The sequence below is a fragment of the Bos javanicus genome, chromosome 5 (genome assembly GCF_032452875.1).
Source record: "Bos javanicus breed banteng chromosome 5, ARS-OSU_banteng_1.0, whole genome shotgun sequence".
Taxonomy (NCBI): Eukaryota; Metazoa; Chordata; class Mammalia; order Artiodactyla; family Bovidae; genus Bos; species Bos javanicus.
In genome coordinates, this window is record NC_083872.1 from 26825514 (window position 1) to 26847846 (window position 22333).

Consider the following 22333-nt stretch of genomic DNA (forward strand, 5'->3'; position numbering starts at 1 on the left):
TAAATCTATTTCTCACCCCACGTATAATCATAAGGGTTTTGATTTAGGTCATACTTGAATGGTCTAGTGGTTTTCCCTACTTTCTTCAATTTAAGTCTGAATTTGGCAATAAGGAGTTCATGATCTGAGCCACAGTCAGCTCCCAGTCTTCTTTTGCTGACTTGTATAGAGCTTCTCCATCTTTGGCTGCAACTAATATAATCAATCAATCTGCTAATTCCTGATTAGCAGACAGTTCTTTGCTGAGTAGTGATTCAGGGATCTAAGTTCCTTCCAACCTGTAGCCCCGCCATCTTTAACATTTAACCTTTGGATCACTGTGCATAAGGTCCTATGCGTGAAACTAAAAAGGAAAGAACATGAAGGGTTTCCCTTGGGAGGTTTCACAAGCCAGGTGTGAAAGTGCAACACATCAGAGAGAAACCAAAAACTGCGGTCCATCTTTATGTCCAGGAAAAAGAAGGAAAGAGATTCTGATAAATACATAGGAGGCTCTGCTTTACCTGGCATTCAGGGTTCTCCACACCCTGGCTTAAACTTACCTATCATACTTGATACCATTACCTAGACATGTGCATTAATCAGCTTTGCTGCTATAACAACCAATCTCAAAATCTCAGCGACTGACAGCAACAGAGATTTATCTCTAACTTATGTACATGTAAGCCAGCTCTTCTCATCAGGGACTCAGGCAAAAGGAACAGCCCTCATATGGGATATGCCCATTCCAGTGGCAGAGAAGAACAAGAAAGTATAAATTCACACGCTCAAACATGGCATGAGTCACATCTGTTCACATTCCATTGGCCAAAACATGACAAATGATCAAGTCCTAAGTCAGTGAAATGAGGGGACTTCCCTGTTGGTCCAGTGGCTCCATGCTCCCAAAGCAGGGGGCCCAGTTGGGTCCCTACTTGAGAAACCAGTTCCCCCATGCTGCAGCTAAGAGTTCACATGCCACAGCTAAGACCTGGCACAGCCAAGTAAAAAATGTAAACACTAAAAAAGCAAAGTCAATAAAATGAGGCATGTACTCCTTCCACAGGAGATACTGCAAGCCACATGGCAATGGGCAGAGAAGGAGAAAGTAAATAATCTCAAATAATAAAGTCAATCTAATATGGCCATCTTCCACCTAGAGTACCTGACAGACATTACTAATTAATCCTAGCTCTGTTTCCTCAGAACCCTCAACACAACATTTCAAGCAGTCATTACCAATAATCTGAGTTTGGAGGAGAAAAGGTGAAATTGATGTGCAGTTCTTATGTGACTTCCTTGCTGTGCTGTGCTTAGTTGCTCAGTCATGTCCGACTTTTCGGGATGGGGATTAGCCAGGCAACAGTACTGAAGTGGGTTGCCATGTCCTCCTCCAGAGGATCTTCCCAACCCAGGGATCAAACCCAGATCTCCTGCATTGCAGGCAGATTCTTTACCACCTACCAGGGAAGCCCATGTGACTTCCTAGGCTCCAGAAAAAGTTATACATTCCCACTGCCGCATCTTTGCTTCAGCCTGGCATAAGCTTATCCTTTTCAGATCCCATTCTATTCAACAAAATGTACTGAATACCTAGCACACTACCTGACACAGCTGTTTGCTGAATTAATGTTTCACATCACCTCACACCGTGTACACAAATGTTCAGTAACACTTGTCCACTGAATAACAGCACTGTTCATTAGAACCAAGGGAGTTAGTACTCCAGGAGTTGCTGGGGTGGTAATAAGGTGTATCGACTAGTTTTGCTTGAATCCTAGCCCTACCACTTACTAGTTGGATGACCCCAGATAAGTCCCTTAAATTGTCTGTGCCTCAGTTTTTATCATATGGAAAATGGAAAACGGGGATAATAATAAGGTCTATATATAAGGCCAAAAAAGATGTCCTTTTCATTATAGGGGACTGGAATGCAAAAGTAGGAAGTCAAGACACACTTGACGTAACAGGCAAATGTGACCTTGGAATACGGAATGAAGCAGGGCAAAGACTAATAGAGTTTTGCCAAGAGAACACACTGGTCATAACAAACTCCCTCTTCCAACAACACAAGAGAAGACTCTATACATGGACATCACCAGATGGTCAACACCGAAATCAGATTGATTATATTCTTTGCAGCCAAAGATGGAGAAGCTCTATACAGACAGCAAAAACAAGACCAGGAGCTGACTGTGGCTCAGACCATGAACTCCTTATTGCCAAATTCAGACTTAAATTGAAGAAAGTAGGGGAAACCACTAGACCATTCAAGTATGACCTAAATCAAATCCCTTATGATTATACAGTGGAAGTGAGAAACAGATTTAAGGGCCTAGATCTGATAGATAGAGTGCCTGATGAACTATGGACAGAGGTTCCTGACATTGTACAGGAGACAGGGATCAAGACCATCTCCATGGAAAAGAAATGCAAAAAAGCAAAATGGCTGTCTGGGGAGGCCTTACAAATAGCTGTGAAAAGAAGAGAAGCGAAAAGCAAAGGAGGAAAGGAAAGATATAAACATCTGAATGCAGAGTTCCAAAGAATAGCAAGAAGAGATAAGAAAGCCTTCTTCAGCAATCAATGCAAAGAAATAGAGGAAAACAACAGAATGGGAAAGACTAGAGATCTCTTCAAGAAAATCAGAGATACCAAAGGAACATTTCATGCAAAGATGGGCTCGATAAAGGACAGAAGTGGTATGGACCTAACAAAAGCAGAAGATATTAAGAAGAGATGGCAAGAATACACAGAAGAACTGTACAAAAAAGATCTTCACAACCCAGACAATCACAATGGTGTGATCACTCACCTAGAGCCAGACATCTTGGAATGTGAAGTCAAGTGGGCCTTAGAAAGCATCACTACGAACAAAGCTAGTGGAGGTGATGGAATTCCAGTGGAGCTATTCCAAATCCTGAAAGATGATGCTGTGAAAGTGCTGCACTTAATATGCCAGCAAATTTGGAAAACTCAGCAGTGGCCACAGGACTGGAAAAGGTCAGTTTTCATTCCAATCCCAAAGAAAGGCAATGCCAAAGAATGCTCAAACTACCGCACAATTGCACTCATCTCACACACTAGGAAAGTAATGCTCAAAATTCTCCAAGCCAGGCTTCAGCAATATGTGAACCATGAACTTCCTGACGTTCAAGCTGGTTTTAGAAGAGGCAGAGGAACCAGAGATCAAATTGCCAACATCCGCTGATCATGGAAAAAGCAAGAGAGTTTCAGAAAAACATCTATTTCTGCTTTATTGACTATGCCAAAGCCTTTGACTGTGTGGATCACAATGAACTGTGGAAAATTCTGAAAGAGATGGGAATACCAGACCACCTGACCTGCCTCTTGAGAAATTTGTATGCAGGTCAGGAAGCAACAGTTAGAACTGAACATGGAACAACAGACTGGTTCCAAATAGGAAAAGGAGTATGTCAAGGCTGTATATTGTCACCCTGTTTATTTAACTTATATGCAAAGTACATCATGAGAAACGCTGGACTGGAAGAAACACAAGCTGGAATCAAGATTTCCAGGAGAAAATATCAATAAGCTCAGATATGCAGATGACACCACCCTTATGGCAGAAAGTGAAGAGGAACTAAAAAGCCTGTTGATGAAGGTGAAAGTGGAGAGTGAAAAAGTTGGCTTAAAGCTCAACATTCAGAAAACGAAGATCATGGCATCTGGTCCCATCACTTCATGGGAAATAGATGGGGAAACAGTGGAAACAGTGTCAGACTTTATTTTTTGGGCTCCAAAATCACTGCAGATGGTGACTGCAGCCATGAAATTAAAAGATGTTTACTCCTTGGAAGGAAAGTTATGACCAACTTAGATAGCATATTCAAAAGCAGAGACATTACTTTGCCAACCAAGGTTCGTCTAGTCAAGGCTATGGTTTTTCCTGTGGTCATGTATGGATGTGAGAGTTGGACTGTGAAGAAGGCTGAGCACTGAAGAATTGATGCTTTTGAACTGTGGTGTTGGAGAAGACTCTTGAGAGTCCCTTGGACTGCAAGGAGATCCAACCAGTCCATTCTGAAGATCAGCCCTGGGATTTCTTTGGAAGGAATGATGCTAAAGCTGAAACTCCAGTACTTTGGCCACTTCATGCGAAGAGTTGACTCATTGGAAAAGACTCTGATGCTGGGAGGGATTGGGGGCAGGAGGAGAAGGGGATGACAGAGGATGAGATGGCTGGATGGCATCACCGACTCAATGGACGTGAGTCTGAGTGAACTCCGGGAGTTGGTGATGGACAGGGAGGCCTGGTGTGCTGCGATTCATGGGGTCGCAAAGAGTTGGACACAACTGAGTGACTGATCTGATCTGATCTGATATATAAGACTGTTGTATTAATTGGAAAAATCCTTAGCATGGTTTTGTTGTTGCTGTTGTTCAGTTGCTAAGTCAAGTCCAACTCTTTGAAACCCCATGGACTGCAGCACCCCAGACTCCTCTGCCCTTCACTATCTCCCAGAGTTTGCTCAAATTCATGTCCATTGAGTCAGTGATGCTATCTGACTATCTAATCATCTCATCCTCTGCTGCTCCCTTCTCCTTTTGCCTTCAATTTTTCCCAGCATCAGGGACTTTTCCAGAGTCAGCTCTTTGCATCAGGTGGTCAAAGTATTGAAGCATCAGCTTTAATGTCACTCATTCCAATGAATATTCAGGGTTGACTTCCTTTAGGATTGACTAGTTTGACCTCCTTGCAGTTCAAGGGACTCTCAAGAGTCTTCTCCAGCACTACAGTTCAAAAGCATCAATTCTTTGGCACTCAGCCTTCTTTATGGTCCAACTCTCACATCCATACATGACTACTGGAAAAACCATAGCTTTGACTATACAGACCTTTGTCAGCAAAGTGATATCTCCGCTTTTTAATACACCGTCTAGGTTTGTCATAGCTTTCCTTCCAAGGAGCAAACGTCTTTCAGTTTCATGGCTGCGGTCATCATTTAAACACATTGTAAACACCAAATAAATGAAGTTATTATTTCTAGCTCCAGCTAAAACTGAGTTTTCCTATAAGCCTTTATTCTGGGTGGAAGACAAAAACCAAGAACTACTGAGACTTGAGTCCCTGGACAGGCCTCATTCTGCGTCCACCCCAGGACCTTGAGCCATCTCAGCAACCAGCAGCTTGTTCCCTAACTCATAAATCCTGACTAATGACACAGACATGTCACTTTAATGTTTGTGAAGCCCAATGACTTATTGTTAAGTGCTTGGACATCTTCAGATGAAAGGCACCCAAGGGCAAGCACCAGATATCCTTTTCAGTCATAAAAGCAAAATACTACCCCCAAACTTGGAAAAGGCAGAGGCTCCATAACTTAATGCAGGAGAGAATTAAAGCAGGCACCCAGAAAGTGCAAATCAATTCTTAGACTGTAATTCCTTTATACAGAGACAGACACAGAGAGATCATTCTGAATGTCTCAGACTACTTGGAGGGTCCAGAGTGCACAGGGGAAGCAGGATACCCAAGTCTTCAATAAAACTCGGGGTGTGGAAGGAGTGTGAATCTTTCACCTCTCCTAAACAAAAACAGGAGCAACAATATGTCTCTTATCCTAAATTTAAGCCAGTTAAGAGGCTTGGACAAAGTAGTCCCCTAAGTGGCTTTTTCTGGTGTGTGTGGCCCGTCCTGAACTATGCCAGGTTTCCTTTCCAACTTGAACTTCATCTTACCCCCTACTCCCCCAACCACCACGTTAGACAATGGATCCTCCTGGACCTAGAGGCCATTCCAGGGATGCCAGGCCAGGATTGTATTGGCAGACCTCTGGCACTGAGACCTTAAAGTTGGAAGAAAAAAAAAAAGTCGTCAGCGGTGCCCAGCACATAGTTTTTGCGGGGCTGTCCCTGATGTTGAAGCAGAGAAACTACTGCCATAGATATTAGTTTCCTATCCCCTAAACGGTAGGGTCGCCGTGATGTAATGGCAAAGACACTCGGAGTCGTGCAATCCTAACATCTCATAGCTTTGATACTTTAGACCGGTTCCGTAACCATTCTGGGCTTTGGCTTCTACATCTGTAGAGAGTGGATAACAAAACTTCCTATCTCACTTGTTGTGTTAAAAGTAAACGAAAGAGGAAAAAAAAGTAAACAAGACGGTGTACCAGAACGCTTCGGCCGGCTCTCAAGAATTGTACAAGGGGCGTCAGAGCCGTAACTCCTCCCCACCCCCTAAACACGCACATTACCAACCAGCAGTCGCCGCTAATATAGCTTGCCCCCTCCCAAGGCATCTTGGGCCGTGAAGTCCTTTGGTGGCCACACCCTCGTTGGCTGCAGTGGAAGTGAGAACTACGCCTCCCAGGATGCAGCGGTGAGGCAGCCACCAAGGCCGCCCTCTACTCCGCCCTCCTTACGCACAGCCTCTTGGGATATGTAGTCCCAGTTCTGCGCTGGTTCAACAGGAAAAAAAGTGCAGGAGAACCACAAACCCCAGAAGCCCTCGCGCCCACTCGTCTCCCTCCCTCTCGGAGTCCGAGTGCTGTTTTTGTTGTTGGTGAAAGGTGAGGGAACAGCTGATCCGTCTGTGGGGTAAGAAAACTTGGCCTAATTTGGGGGCGATCTTATGGGGGGTCACCCCACTTTCCAATCTGTGAAAGGATCAAAGAAGGGAACCGTAGAAGGGGGAGCAGGAGCGTTTGAGCGTTAACACTTTCCGTACTGGAGAAGCCATCCCCACTGTTTCGGGAGTTCTTGGTCTCATGGGGGGCCTGATCACGGGGGTGCCCTCTTACGGCTCTTGCCTCCCTCTCAGTCCTTCTCTATAAAGCGTGATACGCTTAAGGGAACTCGAGGGAGGCTGAAGTCCGCTCGTTCTCGGCCCAGCAAGACTTGGCCCCACAAACCTTCCCTTTCCCCTTACCCTCTACGCTGCTCCCCTCAACCAGTCCAAAGGCCTTCACTACGCTGGATCCGTGGGGAGGGAAGCCTTCCAAGATGTAGAATGTCAAAGAACTCTAGAGCCCTACAGCGTGGTGGGGGGATGGGAACCCCCCACCCCTACCCCCGCAAACACCTGAATCTGGCTACACATACACACCTTAGGTGCCCATAACTCTCTTTCAAACCTGGGGGATATTTCCAGCTGTTATGAATTTTGTGGGGAATATTGTCTTGGGTGCCCAGGACAATGTCTTTGAGAACAATTCAGCCCCTTTTAGAAAGCCAGAATTGTATTGAAGGGGAAAAAACATAGACTAGTTTTCACTAGGGATTTTTCAGAGATGAAAATAAAGAGACACCTCTTGTCAATTAAGTCTCCATTTTGGAGGGAGAAGTAGCTCCACTTTATAGAGCTGGCCCACCTTCCCTTCTCTACTGAGTTTCTGTCTTTTAAAATCCCTGCCCACCTGACTTAAGCCTGGTGTGGGTTTGTGATGTTTGAGGGTGTGCACATGACTAGTGGCTGTGGTTGACACAAGACTCAGTTCAGTGGGCTGGAGATGAGAGTTGACGAGGGCCATCTCACAGTCCTCCGCTGCAGAGTTCTCTTGATTATTGTTACCTTTCCTCACTCTACCCTCACATTTTCCAGTGAACTCTCCTCACCCAACTTAGAACACCTTTCTTCTTAATCCCATCCTATAGCATGCCTCCAACTACCAGTCCAAGCAGATGGAAGGGTTCAGACATTTAGAATTGAGGCTAAGGGGAACAGAGAAAATGAGGGGGAAGGGGAAAACTAGAGATGGGTTAACAGTCAAACCCGTAGGTTTTGAGCCCTGCTCAAGACCTGAAGAAAAGAATGTGAGGTTCTTTTTGAACTGTTTCTCTTCCTCTCAACATTATGTGTACATTTCCCCGTTCCAAGGGCCCATACTTCCAGGCTGTCTCTACTGGGGGTGGGGCCCCCGCATTCCATCTCCCCACAGCACCACATTCCTACTGAGTGTTCCACCTCACCCTTGAAGCAGCCACCTCCAGAATTCTTGACTTTCTGGAGTAATAATTGAGGGAGAGAACCTGTATTTCCATCCTTTCCCTTTGTCTCTTGGATAAGAGTACAGGCTTTATTATTATTATTATTATTCATGGCATAAGACAGGCAAGAGATGGGAAGAGAGGGTGAGAGTTCACAGGCTTCAGGATTGGTCAGCCACATTCCAGCTCCAAAGACTGGCTTGTTACTTTCAGAGATGGCTGCTGTTTTCAGGTGTCATAAGTCATTTCTGGGTACAGCTGGAGTGAGCAAGGAGACCTGCTCAGGATGAGGGAGGGCCCACACCTCAGTTGGAAGTTGAATTCAAGAGCCAGAAGATGTGAGGGATGGGGTGAGGAGATGGAGGCTGAAGAATTTGGAATATCCAAGGCTATTAAGAAATGGAAAAGAAGGGACTGACTTCAGGAAGCAGATTCTGGGGTACTGAGGCTTGGTCAGTGGGGCTGTGAAAAGGGAGCAGAAATTAGATCTTAATTCTAGGAAAAGCTTATGACTCAGAGGGTGCAGTGTGAGACAAGATGTGTACCGACCACAAAGGCCAGGCCAATGCCCTAGAAACAAAGATTGATACCTTTAAAGAGTCCTGTAACTCACAGGGGTTGGAAACCAGATACACCTTCATCTCTAGGGGCAAGGGCTGTGGGTGGGTAGGGACAGAGTTGTGGGACAGAGAGGTAGAGGGGAGAGACTTTTTAGGATATTAAATCTTTGTTTCACAGGAGGGCAGATAGCTCGAGACCAGAATGGAAGAGTCATCACTAAGCCGGGCACCATCCCGGGGTGGAGTCAACTTTCTGAATGTAGCCCGGACCTACATTCCCAACACCAAGGTGGAATGTCACTACACACTCCCGCCAGGCACCGTGCCCAGTGCCAGTGACTGGATTGGCATCTTCAAGGTATCCCTAGATCCCCTTTGGGCTCAGGTTTATGGGTCCTGGGTGGTTTGGAATAAGGGGAATGACTTGGTTTCTGGATTCGCAACCTCGTAATGATAGGGAAGAAGGGAGAAGGATGTCAGAAATGGCTAAGGCCATCTGTGTAAGCAAAGCCCACCTTCTCCCTATCTTAACCTTGCTCTCCCCTGACACACTAGCATCCCTCCACTTTCCCTGTCTCTCAGCATCCTTGCCACAGCCACACCATCCTGCCCGCCCCCATTCAGTCCCTCAGCCCTTTGCACTATCCAGAGCTGGGAGGTGCATCGCCATACCCCTCTCCCACTGTGGGCTCTGACAGGTGGAGGCTGCCTGTGTCCGGGATTACCACACATTTGTGTGGTCTTTGGTGCCTGAAAGTGTTACTGATGGTTCTCCCATCCACGCCAGCGTCCAGTTCCAAGGTACAAGGAAGAGGAAAAATCGGGAGGGAGGGGTCAAAGGGATAGAGTTTGGAAGAGGGTAATGGGCTCACCAGATATATTAATAGAATCATGGGCTTTTCACAGCATCAGGGGTTCAGACATGAAGGGAACAGTAAAGGGCCAATAACGCTGCCTCCTAAGAAAAAAGGAGGGGACTCCTCCTGTGGAATTAGGAGGTAGGGAAGAGGGGAAAAGTGGCTTCGTATTAAGAAGATGCTCATTAGATTCTAAAAGTGTCAAATCTCAGCTCTAATACTTACAAGCTGTTTGACCTTGGGCAAATTACTTACCCTATCTGTGTCTGTTATCCTAACAGTAAAAGGGGATGCCTGGCTTATAGGAACAATATGAAGATTTAAAATGATACAGATAAAGCTGTTAATACAGTGCCTGGCACATAATGGGTACTCAAAAAAATGATAACTAGTGTTGTTACTGGGTTTCCCTAGTGGCTCAGTGATAAAGAATCACCTGCCAGTGGAGGAGATCTGGGCTCAATCCCTGGGTCGGGAAGATCCCCCGGAGGAGGAAACGGCAGGCCACTCCACTACTGTTGCTTGGGATGTCCCATGGACAGAGGAGCCTGGCGGGCTATGGTCCATGGGGTCGCAAAAGAGTCGGACATGACTTAGCAATTAAACAGCAACAACAGCATTGTTGTTGTTGTTATTAAAGAGGGTAGGTTTGGGCAAGAGAGGAAAGAGAGGGCGAGGCAGAAAGGAGGGAAAGAGTATCCCAGGGATCAGAAATAGCCTGTGGGAGACGGAGAGGAGAGAAAACAGTCTATAGAACAGGGAGCAAGGGGCTGGAGCCAAAGACAGTGGCTAATAAGACACACCAAGGGGAAGAGGGTCTGCTGAGCACCTGAGGGCCTGGCATCATACTGGGGTCCTGGGTCTGTACTTTTCCCCACAGCCAGCTACCTGCCCAAACCTGGAGCCCAGCTCTACCAGTTTCGCTATGTGAACCGCCAGGGCCGGGTGTGTGGGCAGAGCCCCCCTTTCCAGTTCCGAGAGCCACGGCCCATGGATGAACTGGTGACCCTGGAGGAGACTGATGGTGGCTCTGACATCCTGCTGGTTGTCCCCAAGGCAACTGTGCTGCAGGTGAGAAGAGAGCAGCAGAGCTGCTCCCGGGCAAGGGTGTGGGAGGATGCAGGGGGCCCCTCCCACTTCCCTGCCCTCACTGTAGCCTCAGCTGTGACCTCATTGGGAGTTACCCAAAGCCTTGCCTACAGGAAAGTCTCAGTCCGATACTCACAAACACGTAGGATAGGAAAGCAGACCACCCACAGGCCAGCATCACTCAGTATTTCCTAAGAACTTTTTGAACCTCCTCCTTCTGGGGCTTCATCCTTCCCTGGACTCTGGAGGAAGCTGCAGAGGGTGGAGGGAGGCTCCTTGGGGAAGGAACGTTCCAAGGGAGGGAAGGATGAGACCCATTTCCAGGATGAGTGAGGAGGGAGAGCAGATGGGTAGGGCCCCAGACCTGTGGAGCAGCTACCCACGTGTGGCTCTTCAGCACTTGAAATGTGACTGGTCTAAACTGAGATGTTCTGTATGGATAAAATAGACACTGGGTTTTGAAGACCTAGTATTAAAAAAAGAATGTAAAAGATCTCAATAATGGTTTATATCAATTCCATGTTGAAATGATAACATTTTTGATCGACTGGATTAGATGAATGAATTCCATCTGTTTCTTATTATTTTCCTTAAGCGTCTACTAGAAAATTTTAAGTTATATATGTAGCTTGTATTATTTTTCTATTGGACCAAATAGAGAAGAATTAGGGACAGGAGGCAGATGTTAGCAAGGAAGACTTCTGAAGGAAGGGGAAAGAGAGGGCCTGATGGGGAGGACGTCCATGCCCCAGACAAGAGGACAGGCCTGGGGAAGGCTCAGAAGGTGGGAATGAGTAGTTTGAGATTTACGCAAACTCCTGCCCTCTGGAACCCTCTAAGCTTATGGAATCACCAGAAGGATGGGAAGAAGATACTCATATCTTACGTAAGTCAGCGGTGGGTGAACTCCTACCCACTTTCTGTTTTTACATTCATTTTTCTTATTTAAACCTTCCAACAATCCAGGCTAGGGAATCACATGACAGATGAGGAAAGAGACTCAGAGAAATTAAGTACTTTGTTAAGGTCACCTAGCTAGTAAAAACAAAAATCATACTGGAGATTTAAACCCACATCTGTCTGACTCCAGAACAAATAGGGTAAAATTAGGGGAGCCATCCCTTTTGTCTGTGTGGATTGAGAAAGACTTCTGCCAGGTGAGGAGTTCCTGCCATTGCTGGGCAAAGAAGGGGCAAGACCTCGGGGACAAAAGAGAAGAGGGGTGGGCAGTAAGAGTTCGGGGAGCCCATGTGTGATGGGAGGTGGGCAGGATTTGGTAGCACACCAGGCCTCCCTGACTCTCCGCTTTATAGGCTGTACTGATGTAACTTCCCCACCCTGACACGCATCTGCAGAGTGGTGGGGACAGGACCTTGGAACGGGTGCTTTGCAGGCAGAACCCAACTTCTCATCCTGTCCCCCGTAGAACCAGCTGGATGAGAGCCAGCAAGAGAGGAATGACCTGATGCAGCTGAAGCTACAGCTGGAGGGGCAGGTGACAGAGCTGAAGAGCCAAGTGCAGGAGCTTGAGAAGGCTCTGGCAGCGGCCAGGCAGGAGCATGCGGAGCTGGCAGAGCAGTATAAGGTGGGAGCTGGGCCGGTGGGGGGAAGGTCCTGGCTGCCTACCTGGGGTCCAAAATCTAAACCCAGTAAAATGAAGACAGTGAAAGGGAGATGTTAGTGGGCTCTTAATGGTTCTGGCATCAAAGATACAGGCTGAAGGGCTCACAAGTAGTAGTAAACTGGCTGTGATGGGAGACTTGTCCCAAATTGGTAGTGAGACCAGTTCTCTGAGTCATAGGAGTGCTGAGATAGGGTGGAGGTGGCCATCTTCACTGGAAGGGGATGTGTCCTTACAGTTTCTTCTTCAAGGAAGGTGACTTGTAAATGTAAAAGATTTTACATTTACAAGGGTAGATGGGTAGGTAGTCAAACTTAGGATTCTACTCCTAAGCCTTTAGTCCACTCATTGCGAGGTGAGTCTCAGCTTCTCTCTTCTTGGGGAACCTTAATTCCAGGGGCTTTCCCGGTCCCACGGGGAGCTCACAGAAGAGAGGGACATCCTGAGCCGACAACAGGGAGACCATGTGGCCCGCATCCTGGAGCTGGAAGAGGACATCCAGACCATCAGTGAGAAAGTGCTGATGAAGGAGGTGGAGCTGGACAGGTGAGGCACCCTTTCCGCCCCACTACTTCCCTTCGTTTCCTGTGACCCTCAAACCTCAGCCTCCTGTGTCAGGCAGGCAAGACCTGCGTGATGGTTTCTCCTTCCCTTCTCAACTTCACTCAGGGTATTCCAGTTCCTAAAGATATCTCTGTCTGCCAAGCTCTCTTCCATCTTTCAGAATAGGAATACAACCTATTCTGTATTCCTTACCTTTAGAAATAATCATTAGTATTTATTGTGCAGCGAAGGTGAAGCAGGAGCTAGGAGTGCAGGATTTGGAAGAACGGAATGGATAGAATGGTCCAGGCAAGATAAGAGAGGGTGGATTTCAGATTTTACTTCAGCAAAGCATAAGATTAGACTCTGTTCTCATTATTAGGAAATGTTAGAACTGGTGATCAAGAAATGTTATGGGATCTTTGCCCTGAAAACAGATACAAATCATAGAACCTTAGCATTGGGAGAAATGTAATGTATTTAAGAGGGTATGTGAGGGAAGATCACTGCCTCAGAAGGTGGCCTCTTTATCAGAAAGCCATCATTTTTTTTATCTCTTGTGTCATATTTACTCTGCTGTAGCTTTCCTGATTGGTCCTGGTGTAGACCTCTGGAGCCACATAGAATAAATTTCTATCTTCTGCTAGACAACTATTCTCTGTACCATATAGCACAAATATTGGCCACCTCCCTTGCCTCTCCTTCAGATTTTCACCAGGAGAAACACTTCTTTCATCAAATGACATAATTAAGTTTCTTTCATTCAGTGCTGGTAGATTTAATATCTTTTTAAAAACTCTTTGGAGAAAAGCAGCATGCTATCCAAGACCCAGAGTAAAAAGTGAGTTGGTCCCTAAGGCCTCTTCAGTCTAGGATGTGTTAGTCTTGCCCTAGGGAGATACTAAATGTCTAGGTTCTAAATCATGGAATAGAAACGTTGGGATCAAACCAAGCACCTGGAAAAGATCAGGGACTGTCTAGACCAGGGGTCAGCAAACTGTGGCCCACATGCCAAATCCAGCCTACCACGTGGTTTTGTATAGCCCTCAAGGTAAGAATGGTTTTGACAATTTTTAATGCTTGAATAACAAAAGAGTAGTTATATTATGTGACATGTGAAAATCAAATGAAATTCAAATTCCAGTTTTCATAAAAACTTCATTGAGACAGCCAGGCTCATTCATTTACATCCTGTCTATGGCTGTTTCCACACTCCCGTGGCAGAGTTTAGAGGTTGCCACAGAGTCCACACAGCCTGCAGAACTAAAATACTTACTCTCAGGCCCTTTACCGAACACATCTGCTGACTTCTGACCTAAATCAAAAGTTTGTCATTAACGATGACTGGCCCCAGATGTCTACAAAAATCTGGGTTCCAGTCTCTTGATTGAGTGCAGACAACTGGGAAGCCATCAGCAGAGCTTCCCTCAAAGAGACACACAGAGAGGAAGGAACAACTGTCTACCCCCAGACTGCACTCCAAAGCCAGCAATCTCAGATACCTGGGGCTTAGACCTAGAATTTGGGTGTCCCAGAGAGGTGGTGTTCTGGGCTAGACGAGCCCCAGCAGAAGGGCTGATGACAAAGTCTGAGTCTTTTTGTTCCTTCTCTGGAAACCGATAAGTCACCTGACATTGTGTCCACCACTCACAGGGTTAGAGACACGGTGAAGGCCTTGACTCGGGAACAAGAGAAGCTCCTTGGGCAGCTGAAGGAAGTGCAGGCAGACAAGGAGCAAAGCGAGGTAAGGCTCCAAGTTGGTTTGCTCTCTCAGTTGTCCATCCCATGTTTTACTATAAACTTACTTCTACAAATTCAGATGTATAACATTTCCTTATAAAATGATGAAAGCAATTAGATAATTTTGATGGATACCAAACTTTGAAATTGGAGGTTATGGATGACAGTTTTGTTGGCCTCAGCAGCTAACCTGTTTCTGTATCGTGTGTGGTTATACAGTATTGAGTATACCTTGAGTCTCACATACAGACCAGTACAAATGATCATTTTTAAGCTTCTGCCTTGCAATCTCAGTTCACTCTTCACGTCAATAGAAAATACAGTTGAAATTTTATTCTGAGGTTTTCACAAAAATGGATTAACCTGGAAGCACATGTCAGTGCCTGGGGCTCTCCAGTGTGCTAACATGTGAGTCTATACATTGTCTTCCAACATCATTTTTCATAATTTGGAAGAAACTGAAACCAAATATTGAAGCTTCCAAATGGCTTCATCAGAACCCAAGGATGGAGAAGCATCCATCCTGTGGGCTGCTAGGGAGAGAACAGAACTGCACATGGCACCAAGGTGTCCAGCCTGAACGACTTGGGACGGAGTTAGTACCATGGACAGAAACAAGTGGCAAGGACGGGGTGGAATGGGAGGTGGAATATGGCGAGTGTGAGAGCCCACACCACATCCAAGTTGAGTTTTGGTCTAAAAGGAAGCGTAGGGGAGCAGACATGAGGCATGGGATGCCTAGATTCACATAAGACCCCAGGCTGTGCCACTGGAGATGGGACGTTCAGGATTGAGTTGCTTTGTGCTGAGAACCCAGGAAGGGCTGGCCAGAGCTGACAGTTTGAGTTTGTGTTAAATCTGAGGAGTGGAACCTTGGCTTTTCTCATCACAGAGGTCCATCTGCCCAGTCACCCCAAATATGTATTCCCTTTCCTTACCTCCTCTCCACCTCCACCAGGCTGAGCTCCAGATGGCACAGCAGGAGAACCGCCGCTTGAATTTGGAGCTGCAGGAGGCCAAGGACCGGCAGGAGGAGCAGAGTGCTCAGGCCCAGCGACTGAAGGACAAGGTGGCCCAGATGAAGGACACCCTCGGCCAGGTCCAGCAGCGGGTGGTGAGTGAAAGCCCTGGGCAACAGGAAGCAGCAAACGTTCCAGGGCTGGTTGTAAACAAATAGGGGGAAAGGCATGGCTCAAGACTAAAGAACCCAGGCCTGAGGTCCTGATGCAATGGGGGACAGGAAGGAACCTAGTTGTCTTCCTGGCTCAAGAGATGACTGCTGGGAGCCCTGATTCCATCTCCTCCTCTCTCCCGAGGCTGAGCTGGAGCCCCTGAAGGAGCAGCTTCGAGGGGCCCAGGAGCTTGCAGCCTCAAGCCAGCAGAAAGCTGCCCTTCTTGGGGAGGAGTTGGCCAGCGCAGCGGGAGCCCGGGACCGCACCATAGCCGAGCTGCACCGCAGCCGTCTGGAGGTGGCCGGAGTCAACGGCAGGCTGGCTGAGCTCAGTCTGCACTTGAAGGAGGAAAAAAGCCAGTGGAGCAAGGAGCGGGCAGGGCTGCTGCAGAGTGTGGAGGTAGTGGGATGGGGGATCTGCAGGTTCCTGGTCACTACTGCCCCCACCTCAGTGTGGTCAAATCCCCTGGGGGGACAGAAACAAGGGTGAGAACCTTCATGGACTTAGGGGTGAGGAGGGCCCATGAGGGAGGGATATTCACTGTCCCGGTGTGGCCCCTCCCTGCAAGGAGTGTCCAGTTCCTGATCTTCATAGCACCTGCCTTTGTTAACATCTTGATTCAGATACATGTTCCACCCTACGCCCCAGCCCTGCACGATACCCATTCCTACTCAGCAAGGCACCTTGCTCTCAGAGCCCTTCCTTCTTTCAAGGAATGAGGAAGGCAAGAAGGGAAGATGTCTCTAAATGGCTCCAAAACATTCAGTCCAATAAAGAAGAGACACAGTGAGGAATGGCGCTGTTACCAGTGGCATCCCTTACCCTTAACGTCCCGTTTGCTTCTTCGGCATCTCCAGGCAGAGAAGGACAAGATCCTGAAGCTGAGTGCAGAGATACTTCGACTGGAAAAGGCAGTGCAGGAGGAGAAGACTCAGAGCCAAGTTTTCAAGACTGAACTGGCCCGGGAAAAGGACTCTAGCCTGGTGAGGCACCCAGCCTCCCCAGAGCCCCAGGCGGGGCCTCCCAAGGCATCAGTGCCCCTTCCCTCTGCCTTGGCTGTGGGCTCAGAAGTGCTGAGCACTCACTTCCCTGGTGGGCGGCATTCCACTTGCAGGCCTCCCATCCCTCATTGGTCGGAAGCCTGCCATGTGCCTTTCTGCTCTCGGCACACATTCTGGGCCCAGTGGGGATGACTCAGGAGAATTCTAGGGTGGCCCTTCTCTGACCACGGCCTCTGCACCCCAGCCCAGAGGCAGTCCTCCCAGTCCCCACTTGGGAGGTGGAGGCAAGGACTCGGGTGAGTCTCCTGTGGTTGAGACGGGGCTCTCGGAGGAGGAGAGTCAGGCCTCCCGTGTGTCGGGGCAAGCGAGGAGTGAAAGCATGAGGAGTCGTGGTTCCACGTTGTGGCATCCAGGTTCTAGGAGGCACGTTCTAGGCTCCAGATTCCATCTGGCCCTTTCCCCCCAGGTGCAGCTGTCAGAGAGCAAGCGGGAGCTGACAGAGCTGCGCTCAGCACTGCGTGTGCTCCAGAAGGAAAAGGAGCAACTACAGGAGGAGAAGCAGGTGAGAGCCCAGAAGCGCCCCTGGATGCCTGAGAGGAGGACCGAGGGCTGGAAGCTCGGTGTCTTCTTGTCGTCTCTCGACTTAGAGACGGGCATCAGTAAGAAGGGCCCAGAGGCTAAAAATGGGACCATGGCTCCTCTTAGAGGCCTACCTGGCAGGATAGGGGAGGGTTGCTGGGGGAAGCAGGGTGGGCATGGCGGGGTGGAAATCTGCCTTAAACCCTCCCACCTTTTGATGAAGGCATCAAATTCTCAGGAGCTCAGAGATCACCCTGGACGAGGGGAAGGCTTTGTGGGGCTGCCTGGTTCATACCTTCTCAGCCTCTCACACTTCTCCCCACTTCCAGGAACTGCTGGAGTACATGAGAAAGCTGGAGGCCCGCCTAGAGAAGGTGGCTGATGAGAAGTGGAGTGAGGACCCTGCCACAGAGGACGAGGAGGCCGCCGTGGGGCTGAGTCTGTACACCCACAGTCTTGTGACACCCCCACCCAACTCTCCCTCCCCATGTGACCCTCTGGGAGCAGCCTCTGCCCTCCGTGTTTTGCCTTCTTCCTTCCCAGACCCTGGTCCCTGATTTGCTAACTATATTTTTCCTCCAGAGAAGCCAAAGCTGATCCAACCCTCTTTCTTCTCTGCCTGCTCCCTTGCCTACAGGCTGCCCAGCAGCTCTGACAGACTCGGAGGACGAGTCTCCAGAAGACATGAGGCTTCCACCCTACGGCCTGTGTGAGAGTGGGGACCCGGGCTCCTCCCCTGCCACGGGGCCGCGAGAGGCTTCTCCCCTCGTGGTCATCAGCCAGCCAGCTCCCATTGCTCCCCAACTCTCAGGGCCAGCTGAGGACAGTAGCTCAGACTCGGTGAGCAGAGAGGAGAGACTGAACAGGGGCAGGGACAGGGGTAGGCCCAATCCCAAGTGGCCCAGCCTGCAGAGCAGGGAGCTTTAGCTATACAGGGCTCTCTTTCTCTTGGAGGAGAGCAAGGAAGGCCCAGGCTGTCTTTAAGGCCACCCAGTAGACACCACCCCAAAACCCAGTGTGACCCAATAGCTCACTGCTGCCACCCCCTCTTCCCATGCCCGTTTTCTTCCTGTGCACCAACCCCCATCCAAATGCTTCTCCTGGGACTTCCCTGGCAGTCCAGTGGCTAAGACTGCTCACTCCCAGTGCCCAGGTTCCATCTCTGGTTGGGGAACTGCGTCCTACATGCCATGATTAAGGCCCAGTACAGCCAAATAAATTAACAAAAATAAACATTAAAAAAAAAAATGCTTCTCATGCCCCATTCTTACTGCAGCCCTCTTAACAACCTCGGCCTAGTCTGCTCGTCCCTTACCTGCCCCAGCACTCTGCTCCCCCCGTCTTGGGACATTACCCCAAGACTCAGCCCTATCCCTTTGGTGCCCAGGAGGCTGAAGATGAGAAGTCGGTCCTGATGGCAGCTGTGCAGAGTGGGGGTGAGGAGGCCAACCTGCTACTTCCAGAACTGGGCAGTGCCTTCTACGACATGGCCAGGTGAGTGCTCAAGGGGGCAGACAGAGGGAGGATGCCCGTGGAAAGGGCACCCAGGTGAACAGTCCTCATGCGCTTCCACCACCTCCCTCTTCTTGGCCCCAGCTAAGAAAAGGAGATGTAGCTGTGTTGACACAGAGAATGACCCAGCACCCCAGATCACTGGTGCCTTCAGGCAGCCCTCCCCAGTCCTATCAATGCACATGCGCACTCGGGCCCTGCCTTTAACTGGCTTCTGTGTTGTTCTAGCACCGTCCTCTGCAGAGCCCAAATTGCCCTGCATCCCCCCTCTCCTGCCCCTACGCCTTCCCCAGCCACCAGGTAAGTGCCTAGGCTCTGTCAGGGGTTGAAGGGAGGTGACCAAGGCCCCCAGGGACAGGAACAGAGAGAAGACTGGGGTCCAGCATCCCTCTGATCACCCCGCAGATGCTGTCGCTCCTCTCTGACTCCCCTGGGCAATCCTTTGGGTGGCGGATTCAGGTATCAGATTGTGCCCCGCCTGCACCCCCCGCCACCCGCCTTCCCTTTTCCCCCCGCAGGTCAAGAGGGGAAGGCAGGGAGGCAAGAGAGGTTTTATCGTCCAGCCCCCAGCTTCTCCTGGATATGAGATGGGCTCGGGGCAAGGAGGAGGTGATGCTGTCATCCTTCCAGGCTGGAGCAGGAAGATGAAGGACGATGTCAGACTCATTTTCAGCCTCATTAGGCAGCAGACGGAGATGGAGGGAGGAGAGCAGGGGGTTGGGGGAAGGGCTGTGTACTGGAGCAACCAGCAGGGACTAAAGAAAAGAGGGCACGGGGGAGCCTGGAAGCTAAGGCTTCCAGTGCTGTGGGGAGAGGGGACTGTGAGAGGCTTGGAGAGGACGTTAGGAACAGGGTCATGTGGGAGCCCCCGTGTGTGGGTCCCCCTCCCTGAGATCCAAAAGCCGAGAAGGCAGCAGAGCATGCTGACCCTCTCTTTCCCCTCTGTCTTTCTCTAGTGGCTTTGCTGTGGGTCCCTTGACAGAGGCCAGCACTGGGGGCCCTGCCACCCCGCCGTGGAAGGAGTGTCCTATTTGTAAGGAGCGCTTCCCAGCCGAGAGTGACAAGGATGCCATGGAGGACCACATGGATGGACACTTCTTTTTCAGCACCCAGGACCCTTTCACCTTTGAGTGACCCCACCCCCCACTCCCAGTCCACACACAGACACACACTTACACACATACACACACTCATGCATAGACATACACTTAGATTTCATGCCTCTTTTCCAACACCCTCCACTCCATGATATTCTGTTGCCTGAAAACACCCCAGGCTCCCCAACATCATCCTCTCCCAGCTGGCTCTTCTGTCCAGGCAGGGGTTCCTTCTTGGAAGCAGTGGCTGAATTTACTCCCTGAAAGCGGTTTTGGAGGAACCAAGACGGAGGAGGCCTTCTCTAGGGGGAATGGAATCACCCCCTCCTGGCTCCGGTTGCTTCTGTTAGTCACACCAACCACTGCACCACCACCACCACACACACTCACACTCTCTGATGCCCCAAAGCCAATTCCTGGGGCACGCCCCCCCCCCTTTTGTTCGGGGTCTGTGTTTGTTTACCTGAGTTTTCTCTGGGGCCTGCATTGACATCATGACCTCTTTAGGTCTCTTCCGGTTCTGAGCTTCTCTGGTTCCTCCTCCTGTTCCCCCGCTGCCTTCCATACCCCAACCCAGCCTTTTCCATACCATTAGATATAAGTTTGGAGGTTTCTTTTGTATTTTTGAGGTTTTCTGTACTTTATCTCCTGTCCCTCTCCACCACCATCCCCCAGGGTCCTCACATGGAAAGAAATAATGTACTTGTGCCTTCTCTGAGGGATGGGGGAACAAATGGTCCCAGGTGTCCCCACTTGCCAGCCCTCCCTCGCTCACCACATCCCCCCTCAGCAATAAGAGCTCCCCCCACATTGCTCTCCCCCTGCCAGTAGTTGAACAAATATATTTATATGATATGTATAACTATTCTAATAAAATGTGTTCTTATCATGAGGTGTGACTAGAGCAAAAATGCTCAAGACCTCTGGCTCTTAGACCTTGGTGGAGGGAAGAGGAAGGGAGGAAGGGCCACCCCGGCCAGCCCCATGCCTTAGGGAGGAGGCTAGCAGTATTTTTCCATGATGCCTCCTGATACGCTGGCCACCGGTGGGAAGTGAGGAGAGAGGAACCTTTGTCTCAGATGGGGGTCTAGTTGGGGAACACTGCAGTGCAGGAGGGGGCAAACTGAGGGGGAGGGGAGGGTTGTTCCCAGGTGGAGCAATGTGGGGCCTGGGATATGGGCCGAGGTGTGTGTCTCGAAAGTAGGGTGAAGTTTCCACCGCTGAGACCTTTACTCTCCAAAGCAGCCTTCACTGTACCTGAGCCAAAGGACAGACATTACTCCCGTTAAGAGTACACCCCTTTGAGTATCAGCTTGGTAAAAAATGTCCTAAACCTATCTCTAGAATTATTTGAATTTCTCCCAACCCTGCCTCCCTCTCTCCCTCTGTTCCAATCTTCAGATACATGCAGACTCTACAAACACAAAAACACATTCATCCACCCTAACTAGCTTCACAGGCTAGACAGACACACACGCAGCATCACAAAGCATGAATTAAGGACCCACGTGCTCACCAAGGCTCTCGGCAGTACCCGGCATTAGCCGTGTCTACAGCCCACTGTTCTCCACTCCAGTTGCTGTCTTATCAGCCACCCTCCATTCCCTTCAGGGCCCATGGATGGGCCACCCCCACCATTCCCTCTCTGCATCCACCTGAAACCTTCCTTGCCCACCCCCTTCCAGCCCCACCTGGGTGACATCTTACATCCTTCCTTCTCTCACGTTGCTGTCTCCTAGCAACCCCATCTCGTTCCCTGAATCCCTTCCAAGGAAATTAGAGATAATGGATCTCTCCTCTCTCCATCTCTACTCCTCTTTATTGATCCTCCTTTAATGAAAGTTAATTATAACAATGATTTAATTAATAGAATCCCTCTCTTCCTTTATTGCTTCCCGTATTAAGACTATTAATAAATACGAGCTGGGCTGACAGAGGCATCCATCACCCGCCTGGGATTCCCCCAACCCTCCTTTTTTCCTCCCCCTTATCCCCTCCCTCTCTTGGCCTATAAACTTGCCGGGGTAGTGGGGGTTAATCAGAGAGGAATTATGAGCCAACATCCCCAGCAGGAGGTGCATTTAATGAAATCACTTGTGATTTATGTCTGGGGGAGGTTGGAGAAGGAAGAATCTGGAACCCAGACATCCTGCTTCTAGAAGGGTACCGCCCCCCCAGTGCAAAAGAGGAGGAAGGGAAGCAGAAAGAGGGACCCAAGGCCTTTACTGCCACCCCACAGCCCCTGCAAAGCCACACACACCCTGGCAGGAGCCACAAGGGTAGCTGCACAAGGCCATCGACACAGAGGCTGCCAGACTTAAAGTGCTTCTGAGGAGTGTAGTGTAAGTTTCACTCTTTCCCACCTCCACAGCTACATAGGCCATTTTCACCTCTTTCCCTTCTCCCCAGCCCAGTTCTGCTTCACCTTCCCAAGCTACTCCGCACTCTCCTCCTTCATGAGGCTTCCCCAGTCCCTCATCAGACCCCTCAACCTGGGCATCTAGAATTTCCAGCCCCTCCTTTCTCTGCCCTTAGTATGTCTTCTGGTGTGCAGTCTGCACCTTCAGACTAGGAGTTCCCTGGAAATGTAGAATGATTTCTCTTCCTCACTTATGATTTTCCTACCCCAG

At 49.2% G+C, this 22333-nt stretch overlaps 1 protein-coding gene across 2 annotated transcripts; it reads left to right on the forward strand.

Annotated features, from left to right (window-relative positions):
• The first annotated feature begins 6434 nt into the window (after positions 1–6434).
• CALCOCO1 (calcium binding and coiled-coil domain 1) lies at positions 6435–20595 on the forward strand. 2 transcript variants are annotated; one of them, XM_061415860.1, is made up of 16 exons: positions 6435–6543; positions 8671–8850; positions 9191–9293; positions 10230–10420; positions 11865–12023; positions 12457–12605; positions 14256–14346; positions 15301–15456; positions 15659–15913; positions 16372–16497; positions 16982–17077; positions 17424–17532; positions 17732–17934; positions 18482–18588; positions 19012–19065; positions 19563–20595. In XM_061415860.1, exons 2-16 carry the CDS (start codon positions 8695–8697, stop codon positions 19738–19740), a joined length of 2133 nt encoding a protein of 710 aa, XP_061271844.1. In that variant the 5' UTR covers positions 6435–6543; positions 8671–8694; the 3' UTR covers positions 19741–20595. The 2 variants fall into 2 exon arrangements, with proteins under 2 accessions (XP_061271844.1, XP_061271846.1); XM_061415862.1 differs by lacking the exon at positions 19012–19065.
• The last annotated feature ends 1738 nt before the right edge of the window (positions 20596–22333 follow it).

Excerpts from the sequence above, each read along its gene's own strand:
- CALCOCO1 (XM_061415860.1), top strand. The coding sequence starts at position 8,695 with ATGGAAGAGTCATCACTAAGCCGGGCACCATCCCGGGGTGGAGTCAAC. Across the intron at positions 14,347-15,300 it reads CAGACAAGGAGCAAAGCGAG|GCTGAGCTCCAGATGGCACA; the intron begins GTAAGGCTCCAA and ends CACCTCCACCAG. Across the intron at positions 16,498-16,981 it reads GGGAAAAGGACTCTAGCCTG|GTGCAGCTGTCAGAGAGCAA; the intron begins GTGAGGCACCCA and ends CTTTCCCCCCAG.